At 38.5% G+C, this 21,151-nt stretch overlaps 1 protein-coding gene across 3 annotated transcripts; it reads left to right on the top strand.

The window, feature by feature from the left end:
• The first annotated feature begins 4,529 nt into the window (after positions 1 to 4,529).
• On the top strand, positions 4,530 to 19,621 carry LOC146318670 (RAC-beta serine/threonine-protein kinase-like). 3 transcript variants are annotated; one of them, XM_084730767.1, is made up of 15 exons: positions 4,601 to 4,685; positions 5,534 to 5,588; positions 6,597 to 6,759; positions 8,746 to 8,874; positions 9,033 to 9,144; positions 9,307 to 9,457; positions 10,832 to 10,963; positions 11,541 to 11,606; positions 12,421 to 12,489; positions 12,628 to 12,750; positions 13,878 to 14,006; positions 16,208 to 16,422; positions 16,499 to 16,586; positions 18,262 to 18,364; positions 18,498 to 19,621. In XM_084730767.1, the coding sequence occupies exons 3-15, from the start codon at positions 6,714 to 6,716 to the stop codon at positions 18,575 to 18,577; spliced, it is 1,443 nt and encodes a 480-aa protein (XP_084586893.1). In that variant the 5' UTR covers positions 4,601 to 4,685; positions 5,534 to 5,588; positions 6,597 to 6,713; the 3' UTR covers positions 18,578 to 19,621. The 3 variants fall into 3 exon arrangements, with proteins under 3 accessions (XP_084586891.1, XP_084586892.1, XP_084586893.1); XM_084730765.1 differs by lacking the exon at positions 5,534 to 5,588 and having other exon boundaries at positions 4,530 to 4,685; XM_084730766.1 differs by lacking the exon at positions 5,534 to 5,588 and having other exon boundaries at positions 4,547 to 4,685; positions 6,600 to 6,759.
• Positions 19,622 to 21,151: the final 1,530 nt, after the last annotated feature.

The raw sequence follows: 21,151 nt of genomic DNA, 5'->3' as shown, positions 1-21,151 counted from the left end.
TGTAACATATTAACAGCCAAAAAGTCTCCAGCCCCTTTAAGTTAACTCACAAAGCTCAAATGGAACTTCTGTGCGCTCAGAAGCACAAACGTGTATGTACTATTTATGCAACTGCACATTTAAACTTCTTTAAACAAGTCATTTTTCAGATTCAGTGGGCACAGCTTTGGTGGTTTGCTATCATCAAGACGCATCGGTATCTTCTGAACAAAGCTAAATGTGTGCATGACCTTCCTTGGATAATTAAAGTGCAATGCATAGAGCAAGCCATACAACACTACAAGTGCATCAGTCAACCCGGGGAAACCTCTCGCAACAATTTCATCTTGGATTACAACGGGGTTGAAATGGACCATACCAGTAGTGTCGTCAGAGACCACAGTGAGGAGAGCCACAGGTGTGCCATCAACATCTGACTCGTCTTCCCACTGAAAAATACAGACAATGCAGTTCTGAGGATGATTACAGGAGCAAGGTCCCAAGTCATGCACTGTATGCTTGCTCTCTCCACAAACTTAAAAGGCTGTATTCATATACAACACTCATATGCCAATATGCATGTTGAGTGTTACCGGTGGCTGCAATGATTCCTTCTGTCTATACTGGCTCTATAATCCCTTCTTAATGAAACACAATTGTAAGGAGGACAAAATTCCAAGTGCTAGAAAAAAATGCCCTCTAAAGTTCAGTAGAAGCTATTATGAGGCTTTAGCAATCTGACTTAGGCTTATAGGTATTTTTCAAAGTTAGTCTTTCTTTCTCTTTTTGTGTTTCCAGAGAAAGTGTTTTCTTGCTGAGCTGTGGAAGGATACTTTTTGGTAAACACACGTTTGTTGCTAAGATAAAACATCAATAATAAATTTGCACACTTTAATAATAAAGATATCCATATGTCATATCATATCTGCTTAATTAAACTTAGGGAGACTTTTTGCATGAAACAAGGAGTGTGGATTCATCTCCATCTTCTTACAGTTTGTTCATGCCTAGGAAGGAAGTGCTTCATGAAGAGGAGGAAGGATAACAGTAACTGATAACTTGGTCATTGTGTAACATTTGAGCATTTTATTGAGGTAGACTAGAAAAAATCTAAACACATCCTATAATCTATTTGAATCTAGAAAAATACTGTGGTATTCAAGTTGGTTTCCTATTCGTCATGTCATATTAGCATCATAGTTACTGATATTGACATTTCTGTGAGTGCACTGTGTACTTACACTGCAGGTCTTAAGTCAGTCATCCTCCTGCAGACATACTGGGAGGGCATGAAGGGCCAGGCTGCGCCTCATGTATACATCATGTTGTTCCTTAATTGACAATAGGGAAATAATAATCATAATTCATTTTCCAGCACAGTCTCACAGTTCTAGCATTGGAATTCTTCATTGTAATAAAAGTATAAAGAAAAAAATCATCCATTCAGCTGCAATTTCAAAAATTCAAGAGAATTTCACAAAAACATAGTAACTCAAACAATGGATGAAATGAAATGGAAGCTAACCCTGACCTTAAACATAACAGTATATACATACGTATATACGTATATACATATCAATGATGCCAGGCTACATAACAGACACACCTCTAGGGCTGCATGATATGGTGAAAAAAAAGTCATATAGCAAGTTATATAGCGATTATTTTGACTGAAATTGCAGTTGTGGTACGATTACTGGGAATTATCAGTTTTGCACTACAATTTTTATTTTTACTGAAAAAAAAATCTTTAGGATATGACATTTGCTGGGGTCTATACAAAACAAATATGCTTTCTTTCATCTGAAGAGCAAGAATTTTAGGCCAGAGCATCTGTGCAGCACTACAGTACTTCATTGAAATGCTGTTTTCTCAAACATTTTTCCTTTTTCAAAAAAGTGCAATTTGGTTCTGGTTCTGTGATTTGGATATTGCACTTAGCCATTAATTGTGCAGCCCTACATACCTCTGTGTACAACACAATACAGGTCACCAGACCACAAACTACAGTACATCCTGCAAAATGATCACAGGGAAAAGCAATTTCAACAAAAACATTCCTCATCAATTAAGACTTTCATTACCACTGTGGTTAAATACTACTATATTAAAAGGAAGTAGCCACTTAAGATGTGGCAACTCGTCTCTGCAATGGTAGGGCTGAGGGGAAGCTTCAGGTTCACGGCCAGTAAAATGAAACAGTCAACCTTACTTCAAAACTATTTCAGGATACATCTTACCGAGATGTCTTTGAGACTCGATGAAACTTGACAAAACGTGACGAAACTCAACTTCCACTTGAGCCTAGGGGTAAAGATCAATTACTTTTAATGAATATGAATTCAAAATATATGAAATACATAATATTTACTGGTTCAGTCACAATATTAACTGTATATCTATAAGTTTTTGGATATTAGCTGAGGATATTGTACAGTACTGTTTGTTTATACTAACTTTCAGTGGATGGGTTACATGAACCCGGTCTCCTGGGTGAAAGCCCTGTGTCCATCCACCCACCCCATCTTGTCCTTTTGATGACTCTATACTACATACAACAGTGGATGGATTAACACTGAAATCATCTGAAAGCCTGGTGCATCTCTTTTTAGCTGCTGGTGGGCACTGTGTGGATCTGAAAAAGTCACCGAGGGCCATTCGCAAACTTGGTCATGAAAACAGGCTGTCTTGAGACCACAAAGTTTGTTTTCTCACGATAATGGGTTATGCTTCTTTAGAACACAAAGGGCAGTTTTCTTAAGATAACTTATCACACAGTTTATCATGAGAAACCATCACTGAAGTGTGCTCTGCACTCACTGGTGAAGCTGCAGCCAGGCCAGAGGAGGACTGATCTGAATGTTGTCTCTAACAGAAAGACATGAAGCCACTTCTGTCAGAGTTAGACATTGACTTAAGTGCAGTTTACAGTCTGCAGCCATTCCCTTTTTGTCAGCATTTTTATAATGTCTTACTTACATTCAGATCAGTCCTCATCTTTGAGAGGGCAGCCGGAGAGGGCCACTCCAGCTGCAGCTTTGCAACAATGGGTACTTGTTACAGGGTGTCTTTTTCTAACTGTTTAGTTGACTGCTCCATCCTGTGGTTAAATTTTGTATGACAGTTGGTAATGGGAAGAGCCATAGCAGTGTGTCTCTGTCTGGGTTTTGTGCTGCATGAATTAATGAAGTGAATACAGGAATCATGGAACACATCTGGCTTGTGTCTTCACTCACCAGCATTCTGCAGTACTCCTCTATCTGACATATTCAGTTTAAGTCACTTAAATATGCCTTCTGTGCTTGCTGGCATGGAACTCCTAATCCTTGATAAACATTAAATAATAAGATTATTAAATAAAATGATCTCATCTTGAGAGAACAGCCTTTTTTGTCTTGCGATAACAAAACTATTGACTCAAATTAATGAGGTAATTAACTTGTGATGTCTAGTTAATAGCATTAAAGGGATAGTTCATCCCAAAATCAAAGAATACATTTTTTTTTCTCTGACATATAGTGCTATTTATCCATCTATACTGCTGAGGATTGGAGATATCAGCCGTAGAGATGTAGTTCTTAGCTCTAGAAGTAGTTCTTATATGAAAATCCTCACAACAAGGTCTGTGGATTATCTTAAGTAACTGGGTAATGATTTTTGGAAAGTGACACTGGTTTTGAATTTTTCAAATATGTCGTTTTGGTACCTTGAGCACCACAGGACTAGTGCCATTTAGTTCCATTATACTGGAGAGAAGGCATACATCTCTCAGTCATTTCTCCAAAACTCTTCAACCCACATGGATAAGCACTACAGGCCAGAGGGAAAACATGTATTTTTGATTTAGGGTGAACTTTCCCTTTTTTTAAAAAAAAAATATATATATATTTACATGTAGGGATGATCTTGGTGTCCATATTATTCAAATGGTAGCCCATGGCCTGTATCCAGTCATTTGACTAGGCTCTGATTAGGCTATAAATTTACTATTTTCATAGTAAATAGGTGATAATTAACAATTTTATATTCAAAGTTTCTTTGAGCCTACCCACAAATTACTTCCAAATTATCCCCAAATTTCATGGTTAATTATGTGACAATTAGCACATTTTTTCATGTAATGGATGGTAATTGCAATTAACATATTTGAAATATTTTGAAATACTTAATTACCCACAAATTATCACCAAATTACCCTTTTAGATTTGCATGAAAATCTGGGGGTAATTTGCAGGTAAATTAAGAGGAACATCAAACATGTTGCTTTGTAATTACCACCTATTACATGAAAACGGTACTAGCTAATTATCACATAATTAACCATGAAATTTGGGGTAATTTTGAGGTAATGTGTAGGTATTTTCTAAGAAATTTAATATGTAATATTTTACTCGGTCACCTATTCACCATGAAATAATGGGACCTGGACGTCCAGACCCCGGCACTTTACTTTTTTCAAGTCTTCTTTACAAAAAAAAAAGTAAATGAATAACAGCCCCGTTCTGTAATATCCCACTAGTTTTAAATGAATCTGCGCCGTCTGGCCTGCAGGTGGCGCTGTGTGTCCGGAGATCAGTGAGCATCGGTCTGATACGGAGAAGAAGAGAGCCAGTCCATGGTGTTTTCCTGGGTGGATGGCCTGCACTGGATCTAGCCTGTCAAAACTGCACTGAAACGAGAGCAACGTGGGATAAAGTCAGACAAATGTGCGTTAAGTCTTGTTGTTTTATCATTAAATGTAGATTAAATCGGATTACGAGGTAAATCGAGGAGACTGTAGCTCACAGCTCATAATAATAGAAGTTATTTGGCTACCTCGCTATTAGCAGGCTAACATACAGCAGTAACCTACAGAAGCCATATGATCGCTAATGTTAGACAGTGTTTACTAATACACAAACATTTACAACTTATGCAAGTAAAGCAGTCGTTAGCAAAATTACAGAAGAGCGGTGCACTGAATGTAAAGTAGACTGTGGGGAGCATAAGTGTGTTTTGTTATCTCTAAAAGACTACCTTAATATGTGATATTAAGCTTTAAAATTATTAAGAAAAACTACTTCTTATTTAGATGACATGTATGTTAGTAATGTTGTTATTCAGAACTAATTATCGTGTTGGTGGATCAGGGGCACAGTAAATATAGAATCATTGTCATACGTTGGTTGAGTTATTACTAGCTACAGAACAGAACAAAACTGAACTTAATGTCTTTTAAATGGCTTGTTGAAATGTTAACATCTACCCTTTGGACGTCTTTAAACGAACGTGAACTATTCGCTGAAGGTTGAAAGCTTGTTAGCATGCAGCTAACAGTTAGCGAATTCCTGCTAACTACCGTTAACGTTAAATAGCAGTCAGCTAACAGCCAACAACAACAACGTCATTAGCTTTAACTTAACTTTAATTTAATACTGAGATTAACGGAATATTAAACTACATTTACAAATGTTTAAACGTCTTCTTTATGTATAAGTAATTGTTTTGAGTCATTTATCTTCTAGTAGTCTAAGTGTTAATTCAGCGTTAAGATGTTTGTTTTTAATTTCTGCAGGAACCTCCTCTCTGAGGAAACCCATTACTGTCAATGTGTTGGGAAAAAAGATCCCGTAAGTCATAATAATAAGAAACTTTATCCAAATGAGGAGTTAGTGTCCCAGAGTAATGACTTAATAGATTAAAATATCTAAAATAAATGAGAAAGTTGCTAAAATACTAAACATAATGTGTTAGTATCTCAAAATAATGAAAAACCTATTCAGAATAATGAGTTAGGCTAATATCTTAAAATGATGAAATGCTTACTGAAAATAATGAGTTAGTCTCTCAAAATAATGATAAACCTACTCAAAATGAGTTAGAGTTGATATCTCAAAATATCTTAAAATAATAATAATAATGAAAATAAAATAATGAAAAACATACTGAAGATATTGTATTACTTGTCTCATAATAGTGAAAAATCTACTCAGAATATTGAGTTAGTATCTCAAAATAATGACTTAATCATTTAAGAATAAGCAGTTAGTATCTCAGAATAATGAGATACTGACAGTAAACTGAATATCTGTGGATTGTGGGCAAAACAAGATATTTGATGATGTTATCTTGAGAAACAGTGATTGACATTTTTCACTATTTTCTGATATTTTATAGACCAAACAAATTGAGAAAATAATCAACAGATTGATTGATAATGGAAATAAGAGTTATATGCAGGCTAATCTGCTGTTTTAATATCATTATATAGTATTGCTTGTCCCTGTGACTTCACTGAGTAGGGGATCTGGGCAGCATGTGAAAGTCTTCAAATGTACTTAATTACATAATGATAAACTCAGAGCTGTAAAGGGTGCAGAGTGCAGCTGAGCTGATGTTTTACACTGAGTTTTCTTTGCAGGCCGCTTGTTGAAAGCAGACTAGACATTACAGTTACCAGTTACCATATTGGTTTTCTATTTCATTTCAAAAGTTTCTTAATAAAACTTGCAACTATTGACTGTAGGTTTGGAAACAAAACAGAATGAATATACACTGAGTAAGTACTGGTGACTGTTCAAACTGTCTGAAGTGTTTGAAGATGGCCCTATTTCCTTTGTTCTGCTTGTTTCATCCAGCAGGGGCTGTTCACATCTTGATAACTGTGACTGAGTCTTGCACGGGCCTAGAGAGAAGTCCGCTGTTCCCCTCCCCGACCTCCTGCTCCTCACCCTCTCTGAAACACATCTCTCACCATGAATGAAGTTAATATAGTCAGAGAGGGCTGGCTTCACAAAAGAGGTAAGGAGCGCGAGGATCAGTAGACGGTATTATCATGCTGATAATTCACAGTCAGAGAAAGACTTGACACAACAAGTAATATAAGTGGGGAAACTTTCTCAACTCGACTGAAGGCTGGACAGGGAAAGGGAGAACATGCAAGAGTTGTGACTAAAAATAACTTTATTTTAATATAAATAAAAGGAAATTAAGATAAAGCCAAATGAAACATAACAAAAGTAAATAGGGTGGAAACCAGAGTAGAGAGAGACTGTCTGGCTGCCTTCAATTTATATCTTACAGCCAGACCAGGGGGGCCGCATCTGCCCGACAGCACCCCCATGTGTCACAAAACCTTTTGGTTTAATTTGATCAACATCTAGAATTATTAACTTTAGATGTCAATGAAATGTAGCCAAAAGGTGCATCTTGACCTCTTGCATTCCACCCATGCTACCCTACACCGATTTTTGTCATTTTTAGGGGGGTCAGGGGTCTCTAAGGGGAGATAGCAGGTTAATAGTACATGTCACATAGATGTGGTACACATTATCTGAAAGCTGGATCCTGAAGAGTAATTTGAGATGCAGCTCAGCACTGTATGTGTCAAATTATTTTGTGTCATAAATCTGTAATAAACATTGTGTTTCCGTTAGGCACCTATTCACATTTTGAAAATTTAGAGTGCACAAGAATAATAATATAATGATGGAATTATATTATATTCATTCACATGATTCTCTTTCATGTCTCATAAGTTGTTAAAGCAGTTTTGGGGTTATTACCATTCATTAGACAGATGTGGTACAAAATGTAACTATTTTTGACCACTGGAGAATTTGTAAAAATGGTCAAAAATCCTTCCGAAATACCAAATTAAGGCCTTGTCCACATGTACACAGGTATTTTTAAAAAATGGCATTTTAAAACCAAAACAATCTCTTCCCAGACGGGCATTATAGCACCATTTCAGAAAAAGTCTCTACATATACATATGTACATACATACATATACATATACATATACATATGTACATACATATATACATGTACATACATATGTACATACATACATATACATGAGCATGCATATGTTGATGTAAACAAGAACCAGATTGTAACCTGACTGCTCTTCACAGTATCCTCTCAGATAATTCTCGTTTTATTAAAACATCTTCAATAGCATGTGTTTGACTGCATTAAACTGATGTTAATGCTACATAATAATATGTGCAAAATGAACACAATAACTGCATACAGACCAAAGCCATCATCTACCAGCATCAGCGGTTTTCCAAAGTCACTCAAGTAAATGCAACCTACATCCACAGGCACACTCATTTTTGTTGTTGTTCCTTCCACATGTAGATGTAGCCTTTCACTCAGGTTGATCAGGCTGATCATTCAAAAGTTTTCTTGCTATTCCTTGTCCCTTCATTTAAACAAACAGGGAAACCATGGAGATAACACGCACACTGACGTCAGACAAAGGAGCCATCGGCGCACACTCTGACGGAAAACAGTTATAAATATCTTCACCTTAGCAGGAGTTTTACAAAAGTTTTTAGGGACCTAAAACGGCGTCCCTGTGTGGACAGAAAGCCCAAATGCAAAGACAAAGCCCCGTTTTTAAAAATACCTATGTAGGTGTGGACATGGCCTTATACAGCATAGGAGTAACATAAAGTGGTCAGCTCTTGGGTACTTATCTTTTTCATTCAGATATCTATAGGTGAGATGTTAAGGAAACCCTTTGAAAATTGCCATACTAGTAAGCATTTTATTAGCCCGCTTTCTAACAAGCTAGCATGGTTGGTACCAGTAGATTCCTTAGGTCTTCTAGTTTCGTGTGATACCAGTATCTTTACTCTACAGCCTCTGAAATACAGTAATGGTGGTGAGGGATGTGGAAGCCCCCCCCCCCCCCCCCCCCCAGAGTTAAGGTGGTTAAAATAGCATCCACATTCCTTTTGCCTGACTCAAAATTGCTTTTCTTTTTCTGACCCAGGTGAATATATCAAAACATGGAGGCCCAGGTATTTCATCCTGAAGAGTGACGGTTCCTTTATCGGTTATAAGGAGAAGCCTGATCTAAATGACCAGACTTCACCACCACTCAACAACTTCTCAGTGGCAGGTCAGTCCTCCAGATGGTAAAGCGTGACTCAGAACCGTGGCCCTTCCTTGATAAGCATGTCATTCTGCTCTCTAAAACCATCAGCATCAGTTCTCTCTCCAGTGTTTAAATCTTCAGCAGCCTTCTGTAAACACCACATTTCATTGGGTTTTTCTCAGAATGCCAGTTAATGAAGACTGAAAGACCCCGGCCCAACACATTTGTCATCCGTTGCCTACAGTGGACCACTGTCATTGAACGCACCTTTCACGTAGACCGCAATGACGAGAGGTAAGAACAGACTATAATATTACGTCAAGCAAGCTGCTATGTTTCAACGAAGCTTGTGTCAAACAATGGTGAAAACGGCACTCAGCAGCCCCTCTAAAACATGGTGTATTTGTTTGATGGATTGCCTGGCATTTCCATTTTATATGAATGTTTACCACGCAGAGAGGAGTGGATGTGGGCAATCCAGTCTGTGGCAAACAGTCTGAAGATGCGGGAACAGGAGGAGGAGGAACCAATGGATGTGTTCGGCTCACCCAGCGAAACCAGCCTGGAGGAGATGGAGGTGGCTATGTCCAAGAGCTGCCCGAAAGTGGTGAGAGTGCCTTGACTAGTTTTGGACATCGAAGATAATGAGCTCAGGTTTGATCTGATCCAAATGGCCATATGAACACCATAGCACTTTGGCAATATGTTTGCTTGCGATGGCATTTGAACATACAAACCAGGAAGCAGCATTTTAAGGGGCACAGTAAAGCCCACAGTGACATTTCTCCACTTAATATTCTTTATAGATTTGATTTTTACTGTATTATTTCTTTCAGAGGAGTTCATTAATTAGCTGTCTGCCTCCAGACCCACCGAAGGTTTTACCCTCCAGACAGTTTTACATTGTACTCATAAAAAGGTGAATTTTCATGAAGGGAATTTTCACTTTTCAGCACTGTGTAGCCAGCTAAGCAGAACTGTGGGTCCAGCTACTGTTAAATATTATCCAGTTGCATAATCAGAGAGAGACTATCAGAGAATGTTTTTCAACTGTTGGTCAGACATAAGGCCTCATGCAAGCACTCTGTCTTCTTCTCCTTGATCTGTTTTGCTGTTTTTTTTTTGAGGTTTGCTTCAACAATAACCTGCCCTAAACTGCTTGTTTCAATCTGATGAACTGAAGATAAAATTAACATTTATTATGCAATTAGGTTTGAGCAACATGCAACTAGAAGGAAGAGCACGCTGCTGATAATATAACTTCTTTTTTCTCGAAAGAACACGAAGAGGATAAACTAATGTTATATTATTTTATAATATTGATGCTTTGTATTCAGTTCCATAAACAGTCACGTGTAAAGCAAATAAACAGAAAGGAAAAGGGCTCCTTTACTGGTCGGCGTGGACGCTTCATATCCAGGTTATAAAGATGTGGCCATGCAAACACAACAGTAACTTACTGCATACTGATCCTTCAATATTAATAATCTAATGTTACTTCTAGCGTGTTCTTTTTTTGACCTTGCATAGCTTAGAGAGCAGACAGGATTCCTTGAATGAATGACCTTGTAGTTATCTGACAATTTTCAAAGTCTTGTAGTGTGGCCCTGGCATCAGACAAATGAACCAGTGCACTCCAGTGGAATAAAGCAGCTAATGTTGAATTAGGAGAATATATTGCAATATTAAAAATTGAAATATGGTGTAAAAAATGTTGAGTGATCTTTTTTCACATTCCAGTTACATACAAGCATTTATAAACATCTTAAAATATTTATTATATTAAAGAACGTCAAAGCAACAGCAGTGTTTCTCAAGGATGTGAATGCACATGAGACATATGACAAGAAAAGCTCATCTCTGAATATTTCTCAGATTGATTGTTTTTAGTTTAAATGTTCAGATTTTTTCAAAATCTGTGCAAAATACAAAATCCACAACCTGAATGAGTTCTCACACCTCTGCCTTGTGTCTGTTATAGACAATGAGTGACTTTGAGTACCTGAAGCTGCTGGGGAAGGGGACGTTTGGGAAGGTGATTCTGGTCAAAGAGAAGTCCACCGGAGTACATTATGCCATGAAAATACTGCGCAAAGAGGTCATCATAGCCAAGGTGAGACATGGGTGTGTGTGTTGTCACTTATGTTATTCTGCTGCTTTGCTGCCGTGAAGCACTTCTTGCCGTACATTTGCACACATTTAAGTTTGTTTACCTTTGCATGAATTTCAGGATGACTCATCTGCAAATATCACTTTGTTTGTTTTGTTTTTACTGGTTTTACTTTGTGTTCCTTGACTTCAAATTAATGCTGCACAATATTGTAAAAAAAAAAAAAAAAGTCATTGCGATGTTGACTGAAATTGCTATATGCAACGTGATTAGGGGAATGATTTTGCGTGACAATTTTCATTTTTTGACTGGAAAAGAATTTAAATAAACATCAGTTCAGGGGTAAACTGTCCCTTTAAGTGCCCCCATGCTGGGACTGTGGTAATAATGCCTCACAGGGCTATTGCTGACTCTGGGACACAGTTGCAGAAGTAAATAAGGGACTACTCTATATATCAGCCACAAAGATCATGTCAAACCAGATAGTTACCATCTTGATGCCTCATGTGCTGTTAGGTAAAGCTTTACATTTTATATTATGTGTTTTCAGTGTGTCTGACAATAGTGTGTTTGTTGGCAGGATGAGGTGGCCCACACAGTTACAGAGAGCAGAGTGTTACAGAACACACGGCACCCCTTCCTCACGGTAAGAACACTTACAAATTGACCCACTTGATAGTAGAACTGTGCAGGAGCAGCTCGGTCTGAGACACAGCAGCCAGGACTCACTTGAGATTTTGTTGTACATGAGCCAAGTGGTCGTCAGGTCAGTCTGAAAGCTCTCGGTGCTGAGCCCCTGCTGGGTGATTTCACCAGCCACTTGGCTAACCACTGACAGCACTTACCAGCATGAATAGTGTATTGCTGTCACATAGTGTCTTACAGCTACTGGGTTTTTAGGCAGTTCCCGTCACATTACCTTACATTTTGTATATATTGTATGTTTAATTTTTTTATATGTATCAATAAAGAAGGCCAAACTGTAGCTGTAGGGATGGCAGTGTTGGTTAGTCCACCACTTTAATCCAGCAACAGCAACAACAAGAAGTACTGGATAAATTTGGATGAAACATGTTTCAGACATTCACATCCCCCTCAGGATGAATTCTGATAGTTATTTTGATCCTCTGATTTTTCATCTACTACCACCGTGAGGTCAAAATGTCCAATCCTTTGGTTTATTGCCATATACCTGCAAAATCAATGACATTTCTATCCCATCTAGTTTGTGTTTAGTGCAAATGTTAGCATGCCAACATGCTAAACTAAGATGGTGATGATGTTATTGTTATTGTGAACGTGAGATTAGAGGCTCCGTAAACGCGTCTTCATCACGCCTGCCCATGTGCCTCTTTGTGGTTTCACCATTTTTCCCACCTGATTGTCGAGAGTTTCGTTCAGAAAGTGTGCTGCATGCAGAGATCCACCCTTTCCTCTAATGTGATAATGTTCTTCTGCAGACACTGAAATATGCCTTCCAAACCCACGATCGACTCTGTTTTGTAATGGAATACGCCAACGGAGGCGAGGTGAGACCTCACATCCACACATCTCAGTCACATGCAGATACACTAATGTCGCTGGGTGTCAACAACTTGCTGTGCACACTGAAACAGACAGTCTCTACTTGGCAGGTTTTTGACTCCATCTGCTCTCGCCTCTTGCAGCTCTTCTTCCACCTGTCACGGGAACGAGTGTTCACAGAAGACAGAGCACGCTTCTATGGTGCAGAGATTGTATCAGCGCTCGAGTACCTCCACTCACGTGACGTTGTTTACCGTGATCTGAAGGTGAGTGCTTGTAGTAACTATCAATCCTGAAACGCATAGTGTCCATGATAACTTCAGAGACAATGATGTGATGAATTCTAAACTTACATTTCACCAGGACGCACTCGTCTTCAGTTAAATAGAATTCAAGCATTTAATAGAAGTTGAAGCATTTATTAGAGCTGCAATGATTAATCAATTATGAATCATTTTTGAAATTAAAGGCCAACTGTTTTGATAATAGATTTGAGTAATTTTTTAAAGAAACAAATACTGAATTCTGTGATTTCAGCTTCTTAAATGTGATTATTTTCTGGTTTCTTTACTCCTTTATGACAGTAAACTTAATATCTTTCGGGTTTGTGGGCAAAACAAGATTGATGATTAGATGCAGCTTGACGTGGCATCCTCAAAAATAGACTCCACACTTATTTTACATGGAGCAGAGTGCTGAGTTGCCTCTAGGATGTGTTGCAGCGATTCTGGTAGAATAACCAACATTGTCCAGTGGCCACGACCAGCAGTTAGTTCATATAACTTCATATTTACTCGTCTTGATTCGTTTGTAAAAGCTCAGTGTGAACAGGAACTGGTCTGTAACTAAAATGCCACAACATATCATTTAATTCCTCTGGTTCGCACCAAATGAACAGGTGTGAAAGCACGCTGAGTGAATCCTTATGAAAATGATTCTCGTCTAGTTCTTTCTCTTAAATTCAGATGTAGTAAAGAAATGACAAAAAGGTTTTTACTTGAAGCTTTTAGTGGAGTCAACATGTCCTGCTGAAAGGAAATGTTCTATTGAATTTAAAGTCTGAAAGTGACGTCAGTCACAAATTGTTGGTCCTTTCCCTGATATACCCCTGACAATGAACAGCAACATAATGCATAATGCTCCTTTGTTGCCTCATATGTAGTTGAATAGTAACTGAACAAGTAACCTATAATAACTGTTGAAATCACAATGTTTAAACATTAGCAAGTTGAAGCTGTTTTCATCCACATGGATTTTGAAAGTAATGTATGACTCTTTGAAGTGAGCAGTGAGAGGGCAGACTCTTATAACAGAATGATAATGTACCAGAGAGACTATTATATCCATGATCATTAGACTTGTATCTGATGTGTGTTATTTTACCCTCTCTCAGCTGGAGAATCTGATGCTGGATAAAGACGGCCACATCAAAATCACTGATTTTGGTCTTTGTAAGGAGGGCATTACTCCCGACGCTACCATGAAAACCTTCTGTGGAACTCCTGAATACCTGGCACCCGAGGTGAGGCACTGACACTTACTGGGTGGTACGTGTTAAACACAGCTGTTGACCTCTACATGTCATGTTTCCCCACCTCACAGCCTCTGTGCTGTAACACAGCCATCTGCTGGTCATTCATGTCTGAGTTAGAGGTAAGGAGACTTGTGAAGTGTTCTGAAATAATTTGGCAGTTGATACTTATTCTTAAACACACAGTACATAAATTCTGCTGCTAGGGGTCTGTCTCACATTAATCAATAACAAAAGACGTATTTTGAGGTAGCGTGGGACCATGGGAATTGTCTCGATTGTTAAAAAACCACCACTGCAGATGAAAATCTGTCTGATGTGACTCAGGCAGAAATCATGTTCATTGACGGAGTAATGTTTTCCGCCGACTTCCATGCTCACTCTGTGGCCCCTTTCACACCTGGTATTAACATGCGTCCTTGGTGATCTGAGCATAAGTGGACATCTCTGAGTACGCAAGTTCACGCCTCACATTACACTGGGTTTATAGATGCATCACGTGTGACCGCTTGTGAACAGATCTCAGCTCTGTATGCAAATAAATACGAAGGCCGTTTCTTTAGTGGAATGTCCATTGCTGTCCATTTAGTTGTCTATTCATTCTTTTTTTTTTTTTTTGTTCAGCGCCAAACTAAACTCCTCTATCAGCTGACAGAGAGCCTCATATATACCCAGCCAGCTAGTTCTAGTCAGCAGCTTGACAGGAGAGCTCCATGGGGTGCTGCGATTTCATAACTTAAGTACGATCAGGACTGTGCACACTTTTATTTTTTCTGACTGTGTGAAAATGTCATGTTTTCACATCACAGATGACGAAGAAAGACAGTAATGACTCACTGGGCTGAACAGAGAGAGAGAGAGAGAGAGAGAGAGAGAGAGAGAGAGAGAGAGAGAGAGAGAGAGAGAGAGAGAGAGAGAGAGAGAGAGAGAGAGAGAGAGAGAGAGAGAGAGAGAGAGAGAGAGAGAGAGAGAGAGAGAGAGAGAGAGAGAGAGAGAGAGAGAGAGTGTACATCCTGGTGCACCACACAGCCTCTCTCCTGTCAGCTCTTCACGGACACTCAGATGTTTTTTACAAGGACAGAAACAACCTAATGTGTTGCATTTGATGCCTAATTTACAAGCAGGCACAAATTATTAAGAAACCACTGTAGCTGTTTTTCTTCCCCGCTCTGTATGCAAATAAACACATTTGCAAAATGTGTCATTGTTTTCAACCACCAGTTGGCTTGAACAGACGTGCTATTATTTTTGCAAAGAAATAACGTAATGTAAAACATTTCCCAAATTCACAAAGATGCTCAAATACTTTGAAATTTCTCAGTCAGCGTAAAGTTTGCATAATCTCTCCTTGCTCAAAAATTCTTGAAATTGCGCAATTTTTTGATGCAGTCTGAGGTTACTTGTATGTTAACAAACATCCGCTGCACCACATCTGCGTTCACACTGTTGAAAGATTGTGGTAACAAGAGCAGTTGGGCCTCATGTGTGTCCTGAATGTAGTCGGACCTGTACATAGGACTGTCCATTTGTGATTGAATCACTCAGGACATGTTAATAGGTCTGAACAGGGCCTCTAACATATTCCACGTATCCCATGTTTTCCTGGACGGTATAGCAACTAGCGTCTGGCAAGGAAATGCACAGTCACCTTGAATAAACTATGAATTTCTCTGCAATTGAACATTTTGAATAATGTCAGTACACAACTGAACAAACTATATAATATAGGTCTACCGTTTTTACATATTTTAATGCAGAAATGTTGCATAATGTAGCTGTAACACTCGAATGTTTCAGCGCCGGCACGCATTTTTAATAATGAGAGTGAAGAAAGAGGTGCACATAAGACCAAAGTTTCACTCTGATTTAATTATACAAGCTCTGGTGTTGGACACGATGGTGGGAAATTTTAGTCACAGGAAGTGATCATTCAAATCTGAAAAGAAAAATACAGATTGAGGTCAGAGAAGTGAATGAGTAAGCTTTATGTATATAACTCTGTTCAAAACAGCTTTCAAAGTGCTATACTGATAATGCATGCTAGTGTACGGCACAAAACGGCAAGTAAAAACTATAATTTATAAAACAGAAACAGTTTAAGTGGTGCGTGCCAGATATAAATGTTGTTGCATTCAGTTCCTTCTCACTGCCATTGTTGAGAATTTATAATCAGGCAACTGTCTGTTCTGCAGGTCTTAGAAGATAATGACTACGGCCGGGCAGTGGATTGGTGGGGTCTGGGTGTAGTCATGTATGAAATGATGTGCGGTCGTCTGCCTTTTTACAACCAAGACCACGAGCGATTGTTTGAACTCATCCTCATGGAGGAGATTCGCTTCCCCAGGAACCTGTCGCCCGAGGCCAAGTCCCTGCTGGCTGGACTGCTCAAGAAGGACCCCAAACAGAGGTACGTGACCAAACAGAGACCTGAGTTTCTTCATTTTCGGAAACACCTGCTTACATTCTGTTGTTTGGGCTGACAGGTTAGGTGGAGGTCCCGATGATGCCAAAGAAGTAATGAGTCACAAATTTTTCATCACCATCAACTGGCAGGATGTGGTACAGAAGAAGGTAAGAGGAAGTGAAACTGAGGTTTGCTTTTCAGTCACACAGATGGAGGACGTCCTGGCTGGCTGCTTAGTCAGCCTTCATATCTGAGATTTCATCAGCTCTCGCCGTCAGTCGCTTGTAGATAAAGTGCTTACATGCTGAAAGATGTTCTCGGGGTTGCGAACTGACTGCTGGAAATGCACGGGACGAAAAACCAAACAGATTAAAATCATATCTATGCGTTGGAATCAAAACAGACTTCTTCTCTATCACCATTATATGATACATTTGCATATGTAACACTTTGTTTTCTGAATGCACATCTACCACCAAATATGCTACACAGTACTCAGCAAGCACTTATTGTATTTTCGTGTCAAATGATGGTGGAAATATTTCACGCTTTATCAAAACCTAAACGAAGAAATGCAGATCTCATCAAATTTCTTAGTGCAGCAATTACAGGCCTCACAATAAACTGTGGAGAAATTCCTGGTGATTAATATTACCATTTAAGATTTAAATTCTCATTAAAATCATGCTTAATTACCCTGCTTTAAAAAAACTCATAGTAAATTACTGTCAAGCATCAAAGAAACAATGTGTCAAAACATTGACACTGCAAAGGACAGCTGAGGAGTTCAAAGCACTGGTGTTTCCGACAAAGCTCCAAGCTCCCATCATGCTTTAGAAACATCACCCTGACTTACTGTAATATGTAATAATGTGGGCGTCATGAACAACAACCTGATTATTAGTGCGTCAGAAATCTACCTGATCAAAGTCAGGTTTTACTTGCCCCTGTACAGATTGTTTTATTAGTTAATAAAGCCTTAAAAAACATAACAAATTTTAAAATAATTTTTATGTTTGTGCCTTAATTAAAACACGCATTCACAGAAACTAAATTTTCTGATAAATTACTCCTATTGGCTTTTTACTTACAAAGCTTTTATCACTCCTTCAAAAAGAGTTTACTTGGCAAACATAATTTACCCGCATTGGTTCTTGGCTTTTATATTACAATGTTACAATGGTAGAGGGCTCAGATGGTGACCATCAGGCATTGCAGTGGAAGATGGTATCGTTTTTCAACCCCACCCTAATGTGTGTAATGTTTCCTTAGGACGGAAACCTAAAGACATTCAGATTAATATAATGACAAACTGAGAAAGGCAGGAAATCTCCATATTTTAGAGGGTGAACAGGGTGAATTTTCTGCTATTTGCAAAATTACTTATTAATCATTTATCAAAATGGTAAAATCTTTTTTAACACTTGTTTATTTTAAGATACTTGGCTTGAAAGCTGCAACAATCAATGAATCAATTATTAATGTCTTGTTAATTTAATCACCAACTATTTTGATAATTGATTAATTGGTTTGAGAAATTTCTTTAGTAAAAAAAAAGTTCAAATTCTCTGATTTCAGCGTTTTAGATGTGAATATTTTCTGGTTTCTTTATATCTTTGAGTAGCGGTCAAAAAAAAAATAGAGGACGTCATCTTTGACTGGAAATACTGAAAGGATCATGGTTAGACCTATTTTTCAGACCTACTTGTCTAATTTTATCTTTTGTATATTTAGTATTGCTCTTAAATAAAACAAAATTATTTCTTCTCCAATTAATTGATGGATGGTAGAATAGTCGATGACTGTAAACCTAATAATAATCTTTTCCCCTCCCTCTGTCAGCTCACCCCGCTCTTCAGACCACAAGTGACATCAGAGACAGACACCCGGTACTTTGATGAGGAGTTCACAGCGCAGACCATCACACTCACTCCTCCAGACAAGTGTAAGTATCCTGTGACTGTGGTGGAGCTTCCAGGTCTGGACAGCAGCCGGTTGATCATCTACGTGATCCATGATCAGGGTCTGCTTGCTGGGCTGGAATGTGACAAGTGATTTCTGCTGTCTTGTTCTCGCAGGCACCAGTCTGGACTGCGAGGACCCCGGCCAGCAAGCACATTTCCCCCAGTTCTCCTACTCTGCCAGCATAAGAGAGTGAAAGCACCTCTTATACACACACACACACACACACACACACGCACGCACGCACACACACACACACACGCACACAAAAACACATGAGGCATGAACACCTTGGCCACATCCCTTACAGCTATAAAATGAGCAGAACCTCCATCTTTAATGAGTTGTTGGTCCTGTCAGGATCCAAGTGCCTCAGCTGGTGGCCATATTGTTCTGTAGAAGCCCCGGGCACTGCCTGGCCACACTGGCTGTACTATATCAAACTGGACTCCAGTACCTCACATAGTCATCAGCACAACTCAACAACAAAATCAGGACTCCTGTCTGTAGCGCCTTCGGAAGGCCTATAAACAACTACTGCTGCTTCTTCATTTGTAACACTCTCCTTTTTATGGTCTTATGAGAAGCCATACAGTTCCTTCATGATGTTCCAAGTGCTCTTCTTCACAATTAGCTGTTGCCACCGGTAACAGACAGGTTTGTATATGAGGGAGGAATACGCGTGGCAGTTTGTTGGGTGTTTTTCTGTAAGGTGTGTGTGTGGATTTTTTTTTTTCCTTTCTTTTTTTTTTTTTCTTTTTGAGAAAACGGGGGCATCAAATCCAAACTGTTATCAGTTTAGTCGGTGTGTCTGTGAGAGCATGAGGATTTGTGTGTGTCTTGATACAACGCTTGCCCGATATGCATCAGGAACAACATATGAATTGATAAAAAAAAAAAAAAAACGTGATGATCAAAGTGTCTCTGTGGAGAAAAGCTTTGACAAAGTGAGACGTGAGGTGTCGGACAGAGACAGAGGCTGTCATTTTTAAACTGTATGCAATGAAAACAAATCATTTGTATATGAGTTTGCTCTCATCTCAGAATGTGATCTATGCTGACAGTCCTGTCAAGTGCGATGCAGCAATTAATGGGAATTGGGAATACCTTAATGCACAAGGTGTATATGTTATTTTTTAAAAACAAGGTTTTTTAATTCTAACACATTTTTGATCTTTCTTGATCAGCAAAATACACACCAGCCATGTGATTTAAAAGCACTTAATGATTGAAAGCAGACCTTATTTTGAAAAGATGGACATGTTCATAATGTAGCTGAAAGCTTCCTGGATTGGTTTCAACAACTCACCAAAATATGTTAATTGCACCAAGTATTAGTAATTCCAAAAGTTGCCATCAAATGTGCCGTAAGATTCATAATCCTGTTAATTTTTCTGATTCCATCAACATTAGGCCTATTTTAGAGTATTTAAATTTGACAAAGTTCCTGTATGGCTGCTTGTGTTTTGACAACTTTGGCTTTTTCTTTTCTTTTTTTTTTTCTTAATGTAATGTAGAAATCCTCTAAGTAAGGGTATTTAAAAAGCTATAGTTTTGATATTAATACTGAAACTTGGATGTTGTATGAAGGTTATGCACATGATGTCATTGTATACGCAAATCGCTGCGGTTACACCCACTGAGTGGCAAAAATACGACCGAGTGGCAGCATTAACATTCAGTTTGAATACATCGAAAAACAAGAAACATCTAAAATGTTAGAGTGCTGTTGTGCGATTGACTGAAATCAGAGCGATCTTTTTGGAGATTGCTAAAAGCTAAAGAAAAGAGCTATATACTGTTGTCATCAATTAAATATCTAGATATCTTTCATTTATGTTCTGTGTAAATGAGCCTTGTGGTCTACAATAAGACATTAATTATCACTCCAGACATAACTGCAAACATCAGCACCATGTCTTAACAATACTTTTATAAAATAAAAATATGTGTACACACATGTCCACATACAACCAGAATATCTTTTGGTGTCCTGGTCACTTTAATTGTGCTTACATATCCTGCATTGAAGCAATGTTAAAACCAAGCACCCAGGCTTTTGTATTTATCCAGTGTTCATATAAATGTTGGGAAACTTGATTCCTGGCCACATATCAGTGTCCATGGACCAGTGTCTTTGGTTAAGTTCTAAGCATAACTGTCGAGTCCAACTGCCCTCAATTTAAGCAGGTAATTGTTTCCCCTGCTAAAGGCAGCCATGCTGCAGGTTGTTTTGCCACTCAGCCTGACTGAGGGAACGTCAGTGCATACCTTCTATCAGCACTACTTTTGAAAAAAGGACAACCGCCCCAACACCAAACTGAAGTCATTGCACTTTCAGAGGACATGTTTATATTTAGAGTGTCATTCTTCTGTAGCATTCAGAAATAATTCTGTAATATTTCCAATTTACTCTTACGTTCTAACATGCCTACAAAAGTTGTCTTTCCTCAGATCATAACTGACCATCTTATACTATATATACTTACTACCTACTGGAGATTTAACAAGTTTGAAGTGGCCGACAGTTCACACCAGGTTGTTGTTTATCTGTCATCTTTTTGTCAGTCTTCCTGTGTCCAGACTGCTGCTGATGTTCAGACTTGAATGTGCCATTAATTGGACATTTTAGCTGGCAAGCTAAACAATCATCCAGGGAGCTGCCTCGTACATCGTGAACATGGTCCATTGCAAGATTTTGTGTTTGAGTGCAATGGTGACATGCAAGGATGTCTTTTTATTATCTGCAATTCTTCCCATCTATTATTAA

The sequence above is a fragment of the Lutjanus erythropterus genome, chromosome 11 (genome assembly GCF_056507025.1).
Source record: "Lutjanus erythropterus isolate fLutEry1 chromosome 11, fLutEry1.hap2, whole genome shotgun sequence".
Taxonomy (NCBI): Eukaryota; Metazoa; Chordata; class Actinopteri; order Lutjaniformes; family Lutjanidae; genus Lutjanus; species Lutjanus erythropterus.
Note: the sequence above shows the minus strand (reverse complement) of the source record. Positions and strands in the feature narration are given on the sequence as shown.

Coding starts and splice junctions, on each gene's coding strand:
- LOC146318670 (XM_084730765.1), top strand. CDS start 6,714: ATGAATGAAGTTAATATAGTCAGAGAGGGCTGGCTTCACAAAAGAG. Junction 10,964..11,540: donor AAGAGGTCATCATAGCCAAG/GTGAGACATGGG, acceptor GTTTGTTGGCAG/GATGAGGTGGCCCACACAGT. Junction 12,751..13,877: donor TTGTTTACCGTGATCTGAAG/GTGAGTGCTTGT, acceptor ACCCTCTCTCAG/CTGGAGAATCTGATGCTGGA.